Genomic DNA, 21,145 nt, shown 5'->3' on the forward strand with positions numbered 1-21,145 from the left:
ACGATATGTCTGGAATATTGCTGACGTGTATGTGAATATTAACTCAATCATTTATTTTCTTAAAGAAGTTCTGTGTTTTTTAAACAATACCAGACATCGAGCGTCCATTCCAAATGAACATGTTTCCACTGCAACAGAGGCTAATATAGTTGTATAATACAGTATATGTGGCCTCCTGTGTCATGACGTATACGACTACAGCCAGGCCGGTAAATTGTAAGGTAACGCCGTTAAATTCACAAGCCATAATAACTAAATACTGCGTTTGCAAAAGTGAGAAATCTGATATGATAGAGACCTATACAAATCTAAACAAGCGGCGAGCACGTGCAAAGCTTCACGTCATCCCTGGAAACGTTGGCACGCACGCAACTGCACCTGTCCACCTGCCTATACAAAATCCCGTGACAGATGTACTTTAGGTTTGAGTACTCAGTAGTCGTGTATTCACAAACATGCGTGACGTTCTGTGTACATGTATACATTTCTTGGAAGCTCTACAACAATAGTTCAAGTGGTTTATTGCTGGAAGTATATACAAGACATGGTATGTTTATTAATACGAGCAGTTTACATAACCAACTACACTGTTGGGTAGATGAGGGGGCCATTCAGGGGTCCTGGTACTGTATGTGGTGTAGTCGTCATTACGACAGTGTCTGATCAAGAACAGGTCACCAGGACCTCTGAACGTTCCCCTCAATCTACCCAGCATTGTGTCTGGTAGTGCAAACCGCTTATAGTAAACATTATGTCATGTCTTATAGATTTGCGTACTTCCAAGAACCACTTAACGTGTTTACGAGGTGTGAACTCTTTTTACATTCTGTATGTATTCATAGAACGTCACGCTTATATAACAATACGTGGCTGCTGGTTATTCAGACCGAGAGTACGTGCGTTGAAACTTCATTGTGGTTAAATGCTATACTACATTCAAGTACACGTCGGCTATAGCTACCTTCCAGTGAGTACGCAAATATTTTGTGTCCGTAGTATATATGTTACAGGAAATATGATTAAATCAGTAAATATATATGATTACTGAAAAGTTCAGTCTTCTGACTGCAACCGGTGAAGGATGTCAGTCGGCAGCTATAGTCCGTTTGGCTCAAAAACGGACCGATGAATTGCAATCTAACTCGAAAACTAATAAACATATAATACTCAATGAAACGCTGATCATAATCAAAACATCATACCAACTCTGTGATTTATTTGAAGAATTTATGCTCTAAAATTAAAAAAAGTTGTTTAACAAACTATCATTAAAATTTTGACACAGTTCACCATTTGTTACGAGGGAGGAGTGCCGAGAAAGGGACAGCCAGGTGTTCGAGAAGCACGTGCACAAGTGCCGACAACGTTATTGATTCATTAAATTGTACTGTGCCGTCTCCTTCCTTTCTCGCACACCTGGTTGTCCCTTTCTCTGCACTCGTCACTCGTAACGTATAGTGAATTGTGTCGATATTTTAATGATACATGTAGTTTGTTAAACAACTTTTATATTTTTAGGACATAAATTCTGCAAAAACCTCACAGAGTTGGTATGATGTTTTGATTATGATCAGTGTTTCATTGAGTATTTTATGTTTATTAGTTTTCGAGTTAGATTGCAATTCATCGGTCCGCTTTTGAGCCAAACGGACTATAGTTGATGTCAATCCAGTGCGAGCGTCAGACCCTAACAGCGCCGCAAATGGAGATCGCTTGATTCCGGTATGGAGACTGGAGTCCTTCTGAAATTGAACGAACTTTAGTCCCACAGTCCAATCACTTGTATCATGATCACCAATCCAAGCAACAAGCATATCGATAAATAAGTATAATTATGTTGTGACTGAACTACACTCAACATTGATCCTGCTGTATTTTATGTACCATAAGTAGATATATCCATGAAAATCTGACTGACTTTTAAAGTAATATAAATATTTCAGTAATTCAAATGATTTCAGTAAATATGTAAAATTTTGTTTCTTAACTATCAGGAAATACGTGTAATTACTGAAAAGTTCAGTAAATATACATAATTCCTGAGTGAATCAGACATTTTACATAATTACTGAAACTTTCAGTAAATATATATATTTACTGATTATACATATTTCCTGTAACATATACACAAATGTATATGTGCAAGATATGTAAGTGTGTATGTAAGCGTATAAGCGTGTCTGTGGATCTCTCTCTCTCTCCCTCAGACTCTCTCTCTCTCACTCACTCACTCTCTCTGTGCGTGTGTGTGTGTGATAGTGTGTGTAAGTATATACATGCAATATCAATGCAAAAGATAAATTTCAATTGACTAAACACATCGTATAGTTCATACACTTTTAACTAGGATTTTATTGTGTTGCAAATAAGATAACATTGCGATAGGTCGATGGCAGTGGTAATTGTATTCGTAAGTAGCTAAGATTAGTCTTAGTTACGACAGCTTCGAGAATAGGTTGTCTGACGTACACTCCATTTACAGTGACAACTAACTAAGTTGTTTGGCAAGTAAGATGAGGTTGCGATAGGTCGATCGCATTGATAATCGTATTCGTAAGTCGCTAAGATTTGTCGCAGCTAAGGCAGCTATGAATAGCGACATAGTGTATCACGAATATGCCTCAGTATAATAACTCAGAGCCGTCTGGTCCTTGTTTGAATGTTCAGTTCTTGGAAGGGTAACCATCGCCATCTTTCATCAGCTTCTGGTATTGAACTATAGATCTCGTTGACTGTTTCTGTGGATTGATGTCGTTTGAGTGAGTGAGTGAGTGAGTATGGTTTTACGCCGCTTTTAGCAATATTCCTGCAACATTTCGGCGGGGGACACAAGATATGGACACATTGTACCCATGTGGGGAATCGAACCCGGGCCTTCAGCATGAAGAGCGAACACTTTAACCATTGGCTACCCCACCTCCCTGATGTCGTTTGCACTGCACCAGTGAAATACTCCTCCTCGGGTTCCAAACTAAAACGTACATATTCATGAGTATTTATTAAAGTCTTGTTGGCTCAAATCCGTGAAGATCCAAGTTAGAATTGGTCTCCATCAACCCATGCTTGTCGTAAAAGGCGATGGGGTGGTCAGACTCGCTGCCTTGGTTGACTCATGTCATCGTATCCCAATTGCGTAGTCCGATGCTCATGATCACTGGCATGTCTGACCCAGACTGCTATATAGCTAGAATACTGCCGAGTGAGGGGTTAAACAAAAAATAAACAAACAACACATAACCCGTCAAACCAGTCAGTAAGGGAGACAACTTCAGGATGGCACGTTGACAAAATATCCTACATTCGGTTTCGATTTCGCGGACTTACATGAGTAGACTTCGCGGAATTACAACTGCCTCTTCTTGGAAAGACTCTTCCGGGAAAGTGGTATGACACTACATGGAATCTACTCAAGGTTTGAACTTTGTGCCGAGATCGACCCATACAAACCTACACAGTGTAGCAGGCTGAGTTGAGGCTTTGTAGTGCACAATACCTGCCCACTAGACATTGTCGTCCTTCTCTGAACGTTCGAGAAGATTATGTTTCAGGAAGTGAGATCAGTCTGACGACACATACTATAAAAGGCGATTATCAAACGGTCAGTACCACACGGTCTGCTGCCGGCTGTGGTGTTCATTATATTACATTGAATGTACACCTTAGTGGGACCACAGGTATCCTTATGAGTACTAAGATCTACGATATCAGTTGGTTGGTTGTTGTCGTTGTTTAACGCCGTACTCAGCAATATTCCAACTATATAACGACGGTCTGTAAATAATCGAGTCTTGGCTAGACATTCCAGTGATCACTACCACATCAGCTATGGCGAGGTACAACGAGCAGCAGCTACGACAGGGTCTGGGACAAGGACAAGGGCGAGGACAAGGTCGAGGACAAGGCCGAGGACAAGGTCGAGGACAAGGTCGAGGACAAGGTCGAGGACAAGGCCGAGGACAAGGTCGAGGACAAAGGCGAGGACAAGGTCGAGGACTAGGCCATGACGGTGAGGATCATATGTGTTGATTTCCATGTTGTAACAAAAGCATAACGATCATTTAAACTTAATGAGTGAGAGGTCTTTGGAAAATAATTATTATATGAATTTTGAAGCATTATGAACTTTATTGTAAATCATAGCACAAATTTGGCTTGGCTTAACATCAGTATCTGCAATAAAAAGACAAACCTATGACAACCATGTATAGGCAAACATATGTAACGCGCTGGTGATGTAATAACTCGAAACGTCTGTGCAAAAGAATACCAGCCCTGACTATCCTTAGAAACAGATTTCATTTGGTATGATGAGCAAAATAACTGAAAATTACACCATTGATATCAGTGGTGAAACCAGGAAATGAAATGGATATTTGAAATTATTTTCAATAAAATGAAATCTAACATCATACACATTCATCCCTATGTGAAATATTATTTATCGATCTTAAACGCACAATCATCATTATGGTATATGTGCCATTGGTACAGATCTTAGGTACATGCCTCAAATCCGTGATGTTGGTGAGAGTGACGTCGGACATGAACTGGACACTGTCCGAAGAGTGGAGGTGGTGCATAGGGACATACAAGATGAGGTTATCATTCCCATTAGGGGTCCAACGAGGGAGACAAGATGGACTCTTAGCGGAAATCCGCATGGCATGTATACAGCACCGGCCATAGCTAGGAACAGCAGGAAGGATGTGGACAAAGGGAAGGACGCAGGTATAAGGTTCACTGAGACTAGCAGAAGATCTGGTTTACAGGAAAACGACATGATGCATCCAGTAAGGGTGAGCAGACCTGGAAAAAGGCTCCATCCCAACGATAAGTCACCTGGACCGAGCTTCCGAAATGATAGGAGCAGGTCACCGGATAGAGTCAGAAGAAAGAAACACAAATTGAATGTCAGCAAAGGAGGAGATAATTCAACTACTCGAGGTTATCATAATCCTGGAGAACTGTTCAGAAAGAACATGCCAGAAGCTGACCTTGGATCGAATAAACGAAAAAGCATCAAAGGAAATGGAAATGGAATCTTCCATGACATGATACAGTCCGGAAGTCACAGATACAATGATAACAGGGTCGATTATGAAATGACTTCTGCTACGCATGGTGTAACCACAGCCTCGGTTGAACCAGTGGACTCAGAAGAGAGATTAAAGTCATCAAGTACAGCAGAAAAAGAAGACCTGGCCAGTTTGATTCTCCGAACAGTATGTGTAGATCACCCTGGAGAGGTTAATTTAGCAAATCTGAGAAAAACTCTTCACCAGAAAAAGATTATCAATTTTTCCAACACGCACACTTTATACGATTTCTTGAAATCTTATGACAACGTTTTTGAAATAGAAGGCGACACTGACAGAGATGAGAGAATGATTGAAGATGGTGAATTAGAGGAAACAGCAGCTGAGGATAAGTTTCTTGTGACTGGCCATCCAAATTTACTCCTGTGTCAGCAACATTCAAAGAAAGCAGGATCATGCAGACAAGATTGCAGGAGCCTTCACATCTGCAAATATTTCCTTCTGAGCAAATGTACCATGCAAGAACAGGGAAAGACGTGTATCTTTGGCCATGACATGAACACTGAACACAACAAAGAGGTTATGAGGAAATCGCTGTTGCACAAATTCAAAGATCCAATTGAAATTGATGTCCTGCGTGCACTGAGATATAGAAATTCCACAACTGTTCCAGCGATATGCAATTACTACAACCAGCCAAAGGGCTGCAACAACGCTGAATGCGGATTCATGCATGTATGTTCAAAATTTCTCCATGGAACTTGCAGTGCTTCATACATGTGCAATTATTCTCATGATATTATGGCAAACCAACCGTTACATTGTCTTCAACGTTACGGAATAAGTCCATCGAAACATGATGAGAAAGAGGTTGTTGTCAAAACCCTTAAATCCATAGCAACCAATAAGAATAATCCAGTCGATCAGGGAAGACAAGTTCAATCCCCAACTGAAACACAGAGGGACATGTTCGCTGGTGGATACAACAAAACCATAGCCAAACCAAATAAACGGTATCAAGTCGCCAGGTATTTTCCTACCTTTGGATTTAGTACAAGTGGGGAAATGAAAGTATCAGAGAAGCTGACTAAAGCAAGAAACCAAAATGAACAGCTTCAGCTGGAAGTGCAAGAAAGACAGGAGGAGAAGGAAAAAGAAATTAATCTGAGGAATTCGTCGACAGGAGTTTGGACATGGTCATGGATGAGCCCAGAGGGAGCATGGAGTGATGTCACTGACAGTCACATATTAGAGGCTAGATACAGAGAATATATGCAAGCTAGAAAGAGGAGCTTTGTTATCAATGGTAAAATGTGAGTATAATTAAGACAGTTGCTATTTTTACAGTTCTGGAATGTAAATATCTGGTTTTTCTCAGTATATTCTTTTGATGAAGAAGAAATAATTCAGAGGTAAACACAACGCAAATTCCCATGCCGTTGATCGTGTATACAGGTACATTCACAAACTACTTAGGTTTTCTGGATTAAGGTTTCTTACGAATGCACGCTCTACGATAGTGAATGTTACAATCACAGGATTGTCTGGTCCGAACTCGATTATTATTTTCAGACAACACCGTACAGCTGTAATACTGCTGAATACATAATCATGATATAGATAGACTTGTACAAGCGACTCAGATTATTTAAGGAAATAGTTTTCCCGCGTCAATTTGAAGCATTCTTCTACTCTGACGTCATCGCATAGATTTCTCATAGCCACCCAACAATATGGATATTTCAAATCACATAGAAATGGGATGGTGGAGTAGCCTAGTTGTTAATACGTTCTCTCATCATGTGGCGGTGGGATGGCCTTGTGGTTAAAGCATTCGCTCGTCAAGCCGAAGGCCTGGGTTTGATTCCCCATATGGGTACATTGTGTGAAGCCCATTTCTGGTGTTAGGACTGTGATATTGCTGGAATATTGCTAAATCGGCGTAAAACCATACTCACTCACTCACTGGACTCAGTGAATAAGTCATTACGGCGTGTCAGATCAAATATCAAATACAGGCACCAGGACCCCTGAATGGTCCCCTCAATCTACCCAGCAGTGTGTCTGGTTGTGTAAACCGCTTATAGTAAACATTATGACATGTCTTTTAAATTTGCGTACTTCCAGGAATAAACCACTTAACGTTATAATGAAGTGTGAATTCCTTTTACATTCTGTCAGTTCCATGAACTATTGTCGTGGTGTTAGCAGATTATTCTGTTGCAGGTGTGAGGTGGACTTTGCCACAAAAACAGGCGTGATTGATGGGGAAGATGCACTCAGCTTCAAGAGAGTCAGGAAACCAGAGTGTCACGCAAAGTGCCCTACGTCAGACATAATGGACGACAGCCATGTCACCGATGTTGCTGGTTCTGATGCAGGTGCTGATGTGGATGTTGCAACAAAGACAGGAGTGATTGATGGAGAAGATGCACTCAGCTTCAAGGGAGTCGTGAAGCCAGAGTGTGACACAAAGTGCCCTTCGTCAGACATAATGGACGATAGCCATGTCACCGATGTTGCCGGCTCTGATGCTGATGTTGCAACAAAGACAGAAGTGATTGATGAGGAAGTTGCACTCAGCTTCAAGGGAGTCATGAAGCCAGACTGTGACGCAAAGTGCCCTACGTCAGACATAATGGACGATAGCCATGTCACCGATGTTGCCGGCTCTGATGCTGATGTTGCCCCAAAGACAGGAGTGATTGATGAGGAAGTTGCACTCAGCTTCAAGAAAGTCAGGAAACCAGATTGTAACACAAAGTGCCCTACGCCAGAAATAATGGACGACAGCCATGTCACCGATGTTGCCGGCTCTGATGCGGGTGCTGATGTGGATGTGGATGTTGCCCCAAAGACAGTAGTGATTGATGAGGAAGTTGCATTCAGCTTCAAGAGAGTCAGGAAACCAGACTGTGACACAAAGTGCCCTACGTCAGACATAACGGACGAGATCCATGTGACCGATGTTGCCGGCTCTGATGCGGGTGCTGCTGATGATGTTGAAACACCTTCCCTGTGAAACACCATAGATAAAGTTCCTTTTTTCCACACGTCCTCATTTAACCATCGCGAGTTTGCCATAAGCTTCAAGAAATAGTAAAATATATATAATATATACATAGGTTTATTTCAAAGAGTAGACAAACTGGGAGTAATCAGCTATACAGGTACAGTACATTATTAAGTGTAGGGGTGCTTCATTATATATTTATGTTGATGAGTAGTGTGGCTCAACCGGCAATGGGCATGGTTGAGTGATCGTGTGAATGTGGCTCTCCCGGCAATACGCTATTACCTAATCCATGTTATCGTAAATAATTGAGATTTTTTAACATAGCTCTAAATTAGCCGAATTAAGTCAAAATGAGTTGAATTTTGTCTCATGAAACATACTTTCATTCATTGACAACCTCCAAAACATGGAGAAACTTGTATTTTGAGTAAAAGTAAATATTCTCGCCCATGGGCGAGATTTTTTAATAAAGCTCTAAATGAGCCGAATTAAGTCAAATTGAGTTGAAATGTGTGTCATGATGCTTATAAACATACACTCATTCACTTACAACATCCAAACATGAATTCTGAGCGAAACTAAACATTCTCGCCCATGGGCCGCCAAAGGGCGAGCGAGTTTAAATTTTGAGTTTACGAAAGAATTGTTTTTCATTTTTTCATCCTTAGCATATAACAACTGCACGATTAATTTTGTCGAATCCCTTGTCAGAAAGTGTCCACAGTGCGGAGAGTTTCTGGACTTTAGTGAGTCCTGAATGAAATTGTGACGTGTTATATAATTATGTATATAATATTAATCAGTCAATTCATATGGCGCAAAATCCACACCGACAGCATGCACATAGCATAAGATTATTATTACCCCGGATAACCCAAGCTGCCTGTGAGGCGCTAGAAGGTTAATATTCACATGACTTATCCAACCGGGTACCCGTTTTCCGCTGGGTGAACAGAGACACTTTTGAAGAAACCCACTTGCCGAAGGTGAGACCACATGTATCATTGAAGTCTTAGAATCTTAAACAGTAGCTGAAGTTGTTGTTTACTAACACTTTCTTTATAACACAGGGGACATATTTATGTAAATTCCTGAAACTCGCAGTAATCATTCAGGGTGAAGATAAATATAAAGGCGGAACGAGTTAATGGCCATCGTCTACCCTGGACGAATAATGAAACAAATAATATTATGTGGCTCTTACTGTTAACTCAACCAGAGGATAAGACACAACGCGGATGACGTCACTAATGGCGTAAAATGTTGACGTCAGCATTCCTTCTGTGAGCCAGCTGATATAAGATGGTAAGAAGGTAAAGTCTACACAAGGACTCTTTACTTGACGCCTGCTTCTTGAAAAACAAGAATAAGTTCCAAAATACCCTCGAGAACTCAATATTTTCAGGAACCAAACTTGAAGTTGACGTGGCGGCTTGAAATATGACAGAATAAACAGTATAGAAACACGGAATATTTTGTTTTTGTTTCCTTTAAACTAAACCAATAACTAGGTGAGTTAATATTTTCATTGGATCGAGTAAATCAGTGAGTTATCCCTTGACTTGAGAAATGCAAAATATGGAATTACAGTTGTGCAGTCAAATGTATATTGCTGTTACAATCACAACCTATCATGTCTAAAAGTCACAACATTAGACAATAGTGAGTGAGTGAGTGATAGAGTATGGTTTTACGCCGCTTTTAGCAATATTCCAGCAATATCATTTCGGGGGACACCAGAAATGGGCTTCACACATTGTACCCATGTGGGGATTCGAACCTCGGCTTGACGAGCAAACGGTTTCACCAATAGGCTATACCAATAGGCTATACCGCCACAAACTTGTGGAGATGCTTTGTGCGTGTGAGGTTTCTTTATCAAGACAAATGAGCTCTACGTTAGAGTACATGAAATACACTTAATATATTTTGTGTCCGAAAATGTTCAATAGTATACTCTGCAATACAGAAACGCAAGAGTCGAAAAATAGAAATACGTGAGTTTTGCTGATGTTCATACACCATGAATACTAAATATGAACTTCTCATGTGTGCATGTATCGGGAGTGAATGGGAGTAGAACAAAAGTACGGCTAAAAATACTGTTAAAGTGGGTGAATCGCGAAAACGCAACCACGAATTTGGTGTTTACGCCGCTTTTAGCAATATTCCAGCAACGTCACGGCGGGGGACACCAGAAATAGGCTTCAGACATTGTATCCATGTGGGGATTCGAACCCGGGTCTTCGGCGTGACGAGCCAACGCTTTAACCACTAGGCTACCCCCACCGCCCCACACCACCATGAAAGTAACGTGCAACATGAATGTATTGGCTATTAAAGCTATGGGTTTTCATGTGCCTGTCATCACAACTGCACAGCAAGGGAAAGGGTGAACATGCCACGACTGACAGAAGCCGACTGCAGATAGGCGACTCTTCTTCGGCCGTTGCCACTTTTCTCCAGGAATCATAAAAAACTAAGAAGCCCTTACCAGACGCAGGGGTCAACACGTCACAACAAAGAAACAAACAAATTCCCCACCAACTTGACTGTCTATTAGTCATTTAGACAGTGTCTGAACACGAACAGGTCACCATGACCTCTGAAGGGTCCCCCTCAATCTACCTAGCAGTGTACATGGTGGTGTAAACCGCTTATATTAGTCATTATGTCACGTCTTATATATACTTCCAGGAATAAACCACTTGAACTATTGTTCTAGTGCACTCAAGAAATGTATATACAGAATGTCACGCTTGTTTGGAAATACACGACTACTGGTTACTCAAACCTAAAGTACGTCTATCACGTGATTTTGTATAGGCAGGTGGATAGGTGCAGTTGGGTGCGTGCCAACGTTTCCAGGGACGACGTGAAGTTTTGCTCGTGCTCTCCACTTGTCTTGATTTTTTGAAAGGTCTCTATCATATCAGATTTCTCGCTTATGTCAACACAGTATTTAGTTATAATGGCTTGTGAATGAGTAAATGTTTAACAATTTACCGGCATTACATTAGCCGTATACTTCATGACACAGGAGACCACATATACTGCTTTATACAACTACATTAGCCTCCATTGCAGTGGAAACATGTTCATTTGGAACGAACATTCGATGTCTGGTATTGTTTAAAAAAACCTCAGAACTTCTTGAAGAAAAAATGATTGAGTTACAGTTTACAGACAAGTCAGCAATATACTCTCTCAAGAAAGAAATGCACGGGTGAATTTTAAGTTTTAAACGCACTTTAATCCAAGTCAAAATAAAAAAGTATTTGTTTTGACAACAAACTATATTGAATGCAGGTTTGAACTCGTACTCAATCGCCAAAACACATCACCTGATAAAACATTTGGTATTTCTAGTAGCATGTTTGAGCTTACACGGAGACTTTCGAAATGCCAAGATTGGGAGCTGAAGATCGACATATTGCAATTCGCCGAGTCAGCCACATCCGTTGCACGTCACTTGCATGTCCTCCATAGCACTATTTCACGTTTTGGGGTCGTTACAAACAACTTGGATCCACCCGGGACTGTCCGCGATATGGTAGGCCAAGGGTTACAACTGGGGTACAGGACAGTCGCATCCGGTTGTTCCATCCGCGCAACAAGACTGTGGCTGCAAGTGAAACCGCAAGAAATGTCCCAGGACTACAGAATGTATTAGAAATCGCCTACGACACAGAGGAGGGATTTCGTCATCACCGCCTTGCTCGTGTTCGTTGGTGCAAGAACGTTCAAAGATGGGATTGGAGACACTAAACTATATTGAATGCAGGTTTGAACTCGTACTCAATCGCCAAAACACATCACCTGATAAAAACATTTACCCTAAACACGTCATTTTCCGAATGCATTGACGTGTCTCCTGGAAATAGACCCCAATGAGTGATGCACGTGCATATTGGTGAACTTGTGTTCTAAGGTGAGGTATATGAAGAAATGATGGTATTTCTAGTCGCATTTTTGAGCTTACACGGAGACTTTCGAAATGCTGAAGATCGAAATATTGCAATTGGCCGAGTCAGCCACATCCGTTGCACGTCACTTGCATGTCCCCCATAGCACTATTTCACGTTTTGGGGTCGTTACCAATAACTTGGATCCACCCGGGACCGTCCGCGATATGGTAGGCCAAGGGTTACAACTGGGGCACAGAACAGTCGCATCCGGTTGTTCGATCCGCGCAACAGGACTGTGGCAGCAAGTGAAACCGAAGAAATGTCCCAGGACTACAGAATGTTTCTCCACAGACTATTAGAAATCGCCCACGACAGAGTGGACTTCGTCATCACCGCCTTGCTCGTGTTCGTTGGTGCAAGAACGTTCAAAGATGGGATTGGAGACACTGGAAAAGAATTTGGTTCATGACGTAGAACCAGAGTGTACCGACGCCAAAATGAGCGTTACACACTTAACTGTGTCGCGCAGGTTGACGGATTTGGAGGAGAAAGTGTGATGATGTGGGCAGCATTTTCTTATCATCAAAGAACTAACTTAGTGTATGTACAGAGGAATCTAACCGCCATTTTAACCGAAATCCTGCAACGTCACCTCCTTCCAGTTGACCCACAGAGACAGATTTTCCAGCAGGATAATGCCGGACCCCACACAACACGCATCACCAACCAGAACATTACAGTGCATCCCTGGCCCTCTAAATCCCTGGATTTAAACCCAATCGAACGCTATATGGGATTATCTCGGTCGAGGCTCCGTCACTTCCATTATTCTGTGTCTGTGGCATATGCTCTTTCAAAGCGTGCTGGAATACGTCATATTATATGCATGACAGGAATACTAAAAGAGTGAGTAAGTAAAATTTAACAAAATTCAAGCAATATCATGGCGGGGGACGCTAGAAATAGACTTAACACATTGTACCCATACGGGGAATCGAACCCGTGACGAGCAGACGCTTTAACCATTAAGCTACCCCACCGACCCCATACTGAAACAACGTGCTTCAACGTGTAGGGAATTCAATGGATAATTATCTACAACTAATACAAACTGTATAGTATTACCTATTCAGTATACGATAAAAAGGCCTGTTCTTGTTGTCTGTCTGAAATCACAGAGTGCCTTGCGTCAAGTAATGACAGAATCATTTTAAATATCTGTGTTTCTGGACTATCAGTATCTTACGTTTACGCCTCCACCTACTTGACACAGGGGGCGATGGGGTAGCGGTTAAGGGGTCCGTCGTCACGCTGAAGACCCGGGTTCCATTCCCCATATGGGTGCAATGTGTGAAGCCCATTTCTGGTGTCCCCACCGTGATATTGCTGGAATATTGCTAAAAGCGGCGTAAAACCATACTAACTCACTCACTTGAGTACTGCAGTGTCTGATCAAGAACAAGAACTCAGAATGGTCCCCTCAATCTACCCAGCAGTGTAGCTCATTGTGTATACTGCTTATATTATTACTGCTTATATCACTGCATGCATGTCTGACCCAGACAGCTATATAGCTAGAATATTGTCGAGTGCGGGGTTAAACAAAACATAAGCAAACAGCACATAACCCGTCAAACCAGTCAGTAAGGGAGAGAACTCCAGGATTGAACGTTGACAAATATCCTACATTCGGTTTCGATTTCGCAGGCTCACATGAGTAGATTTCTCGGAAATATGACTGAAGCCTCTTCTTGGAACGCGGTATGACACTACTTAGGGTCTACTTGGGATTTGAGCTTTGTGTTAACCATACAAATCTATACATTCATCGTGGCAGGCTGAGATGAGGCTTTGTAGTGCACAAGAGCTGCCCACTAGACATGGTCGTCCTTCACTGAACGTTCCAGAAGATTATGTTTCAGGAAGTGTGATCAGTCTGACGTGACATATACTGTACAAGGCGATTATCAAACGGTCAGTACGACACAGGCAGTCTGCCGCCGGGTGTGTTTACAAGTGTGATATTCATTTTGTTACATTGGATAGTGGGACGACAGATATCGTAGTGAGTACTAAGATATTATTCTCTACCATTGTTTGTTGGTTGTTGTTGAACGCCGTACTCAGCATTATTCCAGCTATATAACGTCGGTCTGTAAATAATCGAGTCTAGACCAGACAATCCAGTGATCACTACCACATCAGCTATGGCGAGGCGCAACGAGAAGCAGCTACTACAAGGTCGGAGACAAAGACAAGGACAAGGACAAAGGCGAGGACAAGGGCGAGGACAAGGTCGAGGACTGGGCCATGACGGTGAGGATCATGATATGTGTTGATTTCCTTGTTGTAACAAAAGCATGTGGTGAGATTTCTTTGGAAAATAGTGAGTGAGTGAGTTAATATTTAACGTCACATTGGCAATGTTTCAGCCATATCGTGACGAAAACAACTTTTATACAATAAAGATGAAAACATTTTTAAGAGTAAAACCTGCCAACGATGGACAGTAAAAATACTATCACAGGTAGGAATATAAAACTAGCTTGTAAAACTTAAACATTATAATTAATGGAGACAATACAATATAAAACATGAACTATAGATCGCCAACAACTGAAGGTTGATCACAATACTAGGTCTTTGGAAAATAATTATATGAATTTTGAAGCATTGTGAATTTTCTTGTAAATCAAAGCATAAATCTGGCTCGATTTAACATCAATTTCAGCAATAAAAATACAAAAGTATGAAAACCATGCGTAGGCAAACATCTGTAAAACGCTGGTGATCTAATACTTTGAAACGTCTGTGCAAAAGAATACCAGCCCTGACTGTCCTTAGAAACAGATTTCACTTGGTGTGAAGGGCAAAATATCTGAAAATTACACCATTACTATCAGCGGTGACAAAAGGAAATGAAATGGATGTTTGAAATTATTTCCAATAATATGAAATCTAACATCATACACATGTGAAACATTACTTTATTACTTTGTCGATCTTAAATCCACAATCATCATTATGGTATAATTATGTGTCATTGGTACAGATCTGAGGTACATGCTTCAAATGCACGATGTTGGTGGGAGTGACGTCGGACATGCACTGGACACTGACCGAAGAGTGGAGGTGGTGCACATGGACATACAAGATGAGGTTATCATTCCCAATAGGAGTCCAACGAGGGAGGCAAGTGGACATCCACTGGACAAGCGTACAGTAGAGGACATAGGTGGGACCAGCAGAAAGGACATTGGCAAAGGAAATGATGCAGATTTCAGGTTCAGTGAGACTAGCAAAAGATATGGTTCACAGGAAAACCATCTGATGCATTTAGTAAGGATGCGCAGATCTAGAAAAAGGCTCCATCCCGATAATAAGTCATCTGGACCGACCTTCTTCCGAAATGATAGGAGCAGGTCACCGGATAGAGTCAGAAGAAAGAAACACAAGTTGAATGTTAACAAAGGAGATAATTCAACTACTCGAGGTTATCATAATCCAGGAGAATTGTTCAGAAAGAACATGTCACAAGCTGACCTTGGATCGAATAAACGAAAAAGCATCAAAGGAAATGAAAATGGAAACTTCCATGACATGATACAGTCCGAACTCACAGACACAATGATAATAGGGTCGATGATGAAATGACTTCTGCTACGCGTGGTGTAACCACTGCCTCGGTTGAACCAGTGGACTCAGAAGAGAGATTAAAGTCATCAAGTACAGCAGAAAAAGAAGACCTGGCCAGTTTGATTCTCCGAACAGTATGTGTAGATTACCCTGGAGAGGTTAATTTAGCAAATCTGAGAAAAACTCTTCACCAGAAAAAGATTATCAATTTTTCCAACACGCACACTTTATACGATTTCTTGAAATCTTATGACAACGTTTTTGAAATAGAAGGCGACACTGACAGAGATGAGAGAATGATTGAAGATGGTGAAGTGGAGGAAACAGCAGCTGAGGATAAGTTTCTTGTGACTGGTCATCCAAATCTACTCCTGTGTCAGCAACATTCAAAGAAAGCAGGATCATGCATGCAAGATTGCAGGAGCCTTCACATCTGCAAATATTTCCTTCTGAGCAAATGTACCATGCAAGAACAGAGAAAGACATGTATCTTTGGCCATGACATGAACACTGAACACAACAAAGAGGTTATGAGGAAATCGTTGTTGCACACATTCAAAACTAAATTTGAAATTGATGTCCTGCGTTCACTGAGATATAGAAATTCCACAACTGTTCCAGCGATATGCAACTACTACAACAAGCCAAAGGGCTGCAACAACGCTGAATGCGGATTCATGCATGTATGTTCAAAATTTCTCCATGGAACCTGCAGTGCTTCATACATGTGCAATTATTCTCATGATATTATGGCAAACCGACCGTTACATTGTCTTCAACGTTACGGAATAAGTCCATCGAATGATCATGAGACAGAAGTTGTTGTCAAAACCCTTAAATCCATAGCAACCAAAAAGAATAATCCAGTCGATCAGGGAAGACAAGTTCAATCCTCAACTGAAACACAGAGGGGCATGTTCGCTGGTGGATACAACAAAAACATAGCAAAACCAAATAAACGGTATCAAGTCGCCAGGTATTTTCCTACAGTCGGATTTAGTACAAGTGGGGAAATGAAAGTATCAGAGAAGCTGACTAAAGCAAGAAACCAAAATAAACAGCTTCAGCTGGAAGCAAAAGAAAGACAGGAGGAGAAGGAACAAGAAGTCAGTCTGAGGAATTCGTCGACAGGGGTTTGGACATGGTCATGGATGAGCCCAGAGGGAGCATGGAGCGATGTCACTGACAGTCAAATATTTGAGGCTAGATACAGAGAATATATGCAAGCTAGGAAGAGGAGCTTTGTTATCAATGGTAAAAAGTAAGTATGATTAAGACAGTTGCCGTTTTAACAGTTCTGGAATTTAATTATCTGGCGTGACCTTGGCTTTTCTCAGTATATGCTTTTGATGAGGAAGAAATAATTCAGACGTAAACACAACGCAAATTCCCATGCCGTTGATCGTGAATACGGGTACATTCACAAACTATTTAGGTTTTCTGGATTAAGGTTTCTTACGAATGCACGCTCTACGATAGTGAATGTTACAATCACTGGATTGTCTGGTCCAAACTCGATTGCTTTCAGACAACACCGTAGAGCTGTAATACTGCTGAATACATATTCATGATATTCTTCTACTCTGACGTCATCGCCACCCAACAATATGGACATTTCAAATCTGATAGAAATGGGGTGGTGGAGTAGCCTAGTGGTTAATACGTTCTCTCATCATGTGGCGGTGGGATGGCCTTGTGGTTAAATCATTCGCTCGTCACGCCGAAGGCCTGCGTTCGACTCCGCATATGGGTACATTGTGTTAAGCCCATTTCTGGTGTTCCCCACTGTGATATTGCTGGAATATTGCTAAATGGGCGTAACACCATACTCACTCACTCACTTGACTCAGTGAATTAGTCATTACGGCGTGTCAGATCAAGAACAGGCAACAGGACGTCTGAATGTCCCCCCCCCCGATCCACCCAGCAGAATGGCTGGTTGTGTAAACCGCTTATAGTAAACATTATGTCATGTCTTATAGATTTGCGTACTTCCAGGAGTATACCACTTGACGTTATTATGAGGTGTGAACGCCTTTTACATTTTGTCATTTCCATGAACTACTCTCGTTTTGACTTCTTAGAATTTATGCATACAAAGGTTGCAGAGGTTTCCGCAACATTTTAATAGCTGAAGTCATTCCAAAACAATTAGACCATGTTTCCATGTCTCAATGATGAGCCAGTTGGTGTTATCAGATTATTCTGTTGCAGGTGTGAGGTGGACTTTGCCACAAAGACAGGAGTGAGTGATGGGGAAGTTGCACTCAGATTCAAGAGAGTCAGGAAGCTAGAGTGTGACACAAAGTGCCCTACGTCAGACATAACGGACAACAGCCATGTCACCGATGTTGCCGGCTCTGATGCAGGAGCTGATGTGGATGTTGCCACAAAGACAGGAGTGATTGATGGAGAAGATGCACTCAGCTTCAAGAGAGACAGGAAGCCAGAGTGTGACACAAAGTGCCCTACGTCAGACATAACGGACGACAGCCATGTCACCGATGTTGCCGGCTCTGATGCAGGAGCTGATGTGGATGTTGCCACAAAGACAGGAGTGATTGATGGAGAAGATGCACTCAGCTTCAAGAGAGACAGGAAGCCAGAGTGTGACACAAAGTGCCCTACGTCAGACATAACGGACGACAGCCATGTCACCGATGTTGCCGGCTCTGATGCAGGTGCCAATGTGGGTGTTGCCACAATGACAGGAGTGATTGATGGAGAAGATGCACTCAGCTTCAAGAGAGACAGGAAGCCAGAGTGTGACACAAAGTGCCCAACGTCAGACATAATGGACAACAGCCATGTCACCGATGTTTTCGGCTCTGATGCAGGTGCCAATGTGGATGTTGCCACAAAGACAGGAGTGATTGATGGAGAAGATGCACTCAGCTTCAAGAGAGACAGGAAGCCAGAGTGTGACACAAAGTGCCCTACGCCAGACATAACGGACGACAGCCATGTCACCGATGTTGCCGGCTCTGATGCAGGTGCTGATGTGGATGTTGCCACAAAGACAGGAGTGATTGATGGAGAAGATGCACTCAGCTTAAAGAGAGACAGGAAGCCAGAGTGTGACACAAAGTGCCCTACGCCAGACATAACGGACGACAGCCATGTCACCGATGTTGCCGGCTCTGATGCAGGACTGACTGACTGACTGAGTTTAGTTTTACGCCGCAGGAAGCCAGAGTGTGATATTCCAGCAATATCACGGCGGGGGACACCAGAAATGGGCTTCACACATTGTGCCCATGTGGGGAATCGAACCCTGGTCTTCGGCGTGACGAGCCAACGCTTTAACCACTAGGCTACCCCACCGCCCCGCTCTGATGCAGGAGCTGATGTGGATGTTGCCACAAAGACAGGAGTGATTGATGGAGAAGATGCACTCAGCTTAAAGAGAGACAGGAAGCCAGAGTGTGACACAAAGTGCCCTACGTCAGACATAACGGACGACAGCCATGTTACAATCTCCAAAACATGAATTCTAAGTGAACTAAACATTCTCTCCCATGGGCCGGCCCAGGGGCAAGCGAGTTTAAATTTTGAGTTGACGAAAGAATTGGTTTTCATTTTTTCATCCTTAGCATATATTCATAACAACTGCATGTTTAATTTTGTCGAATCCCTTGTCAGAAAGTGTCTACAGTGCGGAGACTTTCTGGACTTTTGTGAGTCCAGAATGAAATTGTGACTTGTTATATAATTATGTATATTATATTAATCAGTCAATTCATATGGCGCAAAATCCACGCCGACAGCATGCACATAGCATAAGATTATTATTATCCCGGATAACCCAAGCTGCGTAGAAGGTTAATAGTCACATGACTTACCCCACCGGGTACCAATTTTCCGCTGGGTGAACAGAGACACTTATGAAGAAACCCACTTGCCGAAAGTGAGACCACATGTATCACTGAAGTCCTAGAATCTGAAGCTGAAGCTGAACAGTAGCTGAAGTTGTTGTTTGCTAACACTTTGTTTATAACGTAGTGGACATATTTATGTAAATTCCTGAAACTCGCAGTAATCATTCAGGGTGAAGATAAATATAAAGGCGGGAACGAGTTAATGTCCATGGTCAACCCCGGACGAATAATGAAACAAATAATATTATGTGGCTTTTACTGTTAACTCAACCAGAGGAGAAGACGCCACGCGGATGACGTCACTAATGGCGTTAAATGTTGACGTCAGCATTCCTTCTGTGAGCCAGCAGATATGATTCGTCGATGGTAAGAAGGTAAAGTCTACACAAGGGCTCTTTACCTGACGCCTGCTTCTTGAAGAACAAGAATAAGTTCCAAAATACCCTCAAGAACTCAATATTTTCAGGAACCTAACTTGAAGTTGACGTGGCGGCTTGAAATATGACAGAATAAACAGTATAGAAACACGGAATATTTGTTTTTGTTTGCTTTAAACTAAACCAATCACTAGGTGAGTTAATCTATTCATTGGATCGAGTAAATCAGTGAGTTATCCCTTGACATGAGAAATGCAACATATGGATTTACAGTTGTGCAGTCAAATGTATGTTGCTGATACAATCACAAACTATCATGTCTGGACCGCCTCCGTGGTGTAGTGGTTAGAGCGTCCACCCGGAGAGCGGAAGGTCGCGGGTTCGATCCCCGACCGCGTCATACCAAAAGACGTTAAAATATGGTACTTGTTGGTCCCTGCCTGGCGCTCGGCATTAATGGGTACAACAAGGACTGGTCGGCTCGGAGTCAGTATAATGTGTCTGAGTGGGGTATTCATGCTTCACCGCGGCATGGTATCTCAGTGGGCTAGCACTATAAAACCAGCTTCAGTCTGGGCTAGTACAAGCAGCCGCACATACACATACACACGCATGCACGTCGTCATATGAGCGAAATATTCTTAAGCACGACGTTAAACCCAATTCCACCACCACCACCTATCATGTCTGAAAGTCACAGCAGTAGACAACAATAGTGAGTGATAGAGTATGGTTTTACGCCAGAGGAAGCCATCAGCAACAGGCACATATGACGTCATGTCACGTGATACCCCCACTGCTCATTAACTGTCGGGTGTTTCCGTAATAGGCGGAAACAATACGCCTATGTATATTGCTGATATTGTCCCAAACTGAAACTCATATTTCTCAAGACATCAACAACAATTATAATACATTCTTGCTGTAGCGACACAATACACATCATAGCATTAGACAACAATAGTGAGTGAGTGAATATGGTTTTACGCCGCTTTCAGCAATATTCCAACAATGTCACAGCAGGGGACACCAGAAATGGACTTCACACATTGTACCTATGTGGGGAATCGAACCCGGGTCTTCGGCGTGACAAGCGAACGCTTTCACCACTAGGCTACCCTACCGCCCCGCATACAACAGAGAGGTAGTTACAACTCTGTCTCAATAAAACCCCGCCGCCCCCACAAACTTGTGGAGATACTTAGTGCGTGTGAGATTTCTTGACCAAGACAAATGAGTACAAATGAAATACACTTAATGTATTTTGTGTCCGAAAACGTTCAATACTTTGCAA

At 42.1% G+C, this 21,145-nt stretch overlaps 1 protein-coding gene across 7 annotated transcripts in view; it reads left to right on the top strand.

Annotated features, from left to right (window-relative positions):
• The first annotated feature begins 871 nt into the window (after window positions 1-871).
• The window catches only part of LOC124283446, a 64,262-nt gene continuing 43,988 nt past the window's right edge, over window positions 872-21,145 (top strand). Inside the window, exons 1-4 of one of the 7 annotated variants that reach the window (XM_046719506.1) lie at window positions 3,178-4,006; window positions 4,492-6,349; window positions 7,263-7,861; window positions 18,938-20,006. In XM_046719506.1, the coding sequence (XP_046575462.1) occupies window positions 3,826-4,006; window positions 4,492-6,349; window positions 7,263-7,861; window positions 18,938-19,086 (2,787 nt within the window). In that variant the 5' untranslated portion in view covers window positions 3,178-3,825 and the 3' untranslated portion in view covers window positions 19,087-20,006. Of the gene's footprint in view, window positions 968-3,177; window positions 4,007-4,491; window positions 6,350-7,262; window positions 8,233-14,107; window positions 14,277-15,012; window positions 16,858-17,810; window positions 18,746-18,937; window positions 20,007-21,145 lie in introns of those variants that run through there. The other 6 variants (XM_046719507.1, XM_046719505.1, XM_046719500.1 and 3 more) reach the window with 6 other exon arrangements.

This window comes from Haliotis rubra, unplaced genomic scaffold (genome assembly GCF_003918875.1).
Source record: "Haliotis rubra isolate DU_JTF1 unplaced genomic scaffold, ASM391887v1 Scf316, whole genome shotgun sequence".
Classification (NCBI taxonomy): Eukaryota; Metazoa; Mollusca; class Gastropoda; order Lepetellida; family Haliotidae; genus Haliotis; species Haliotis rubra.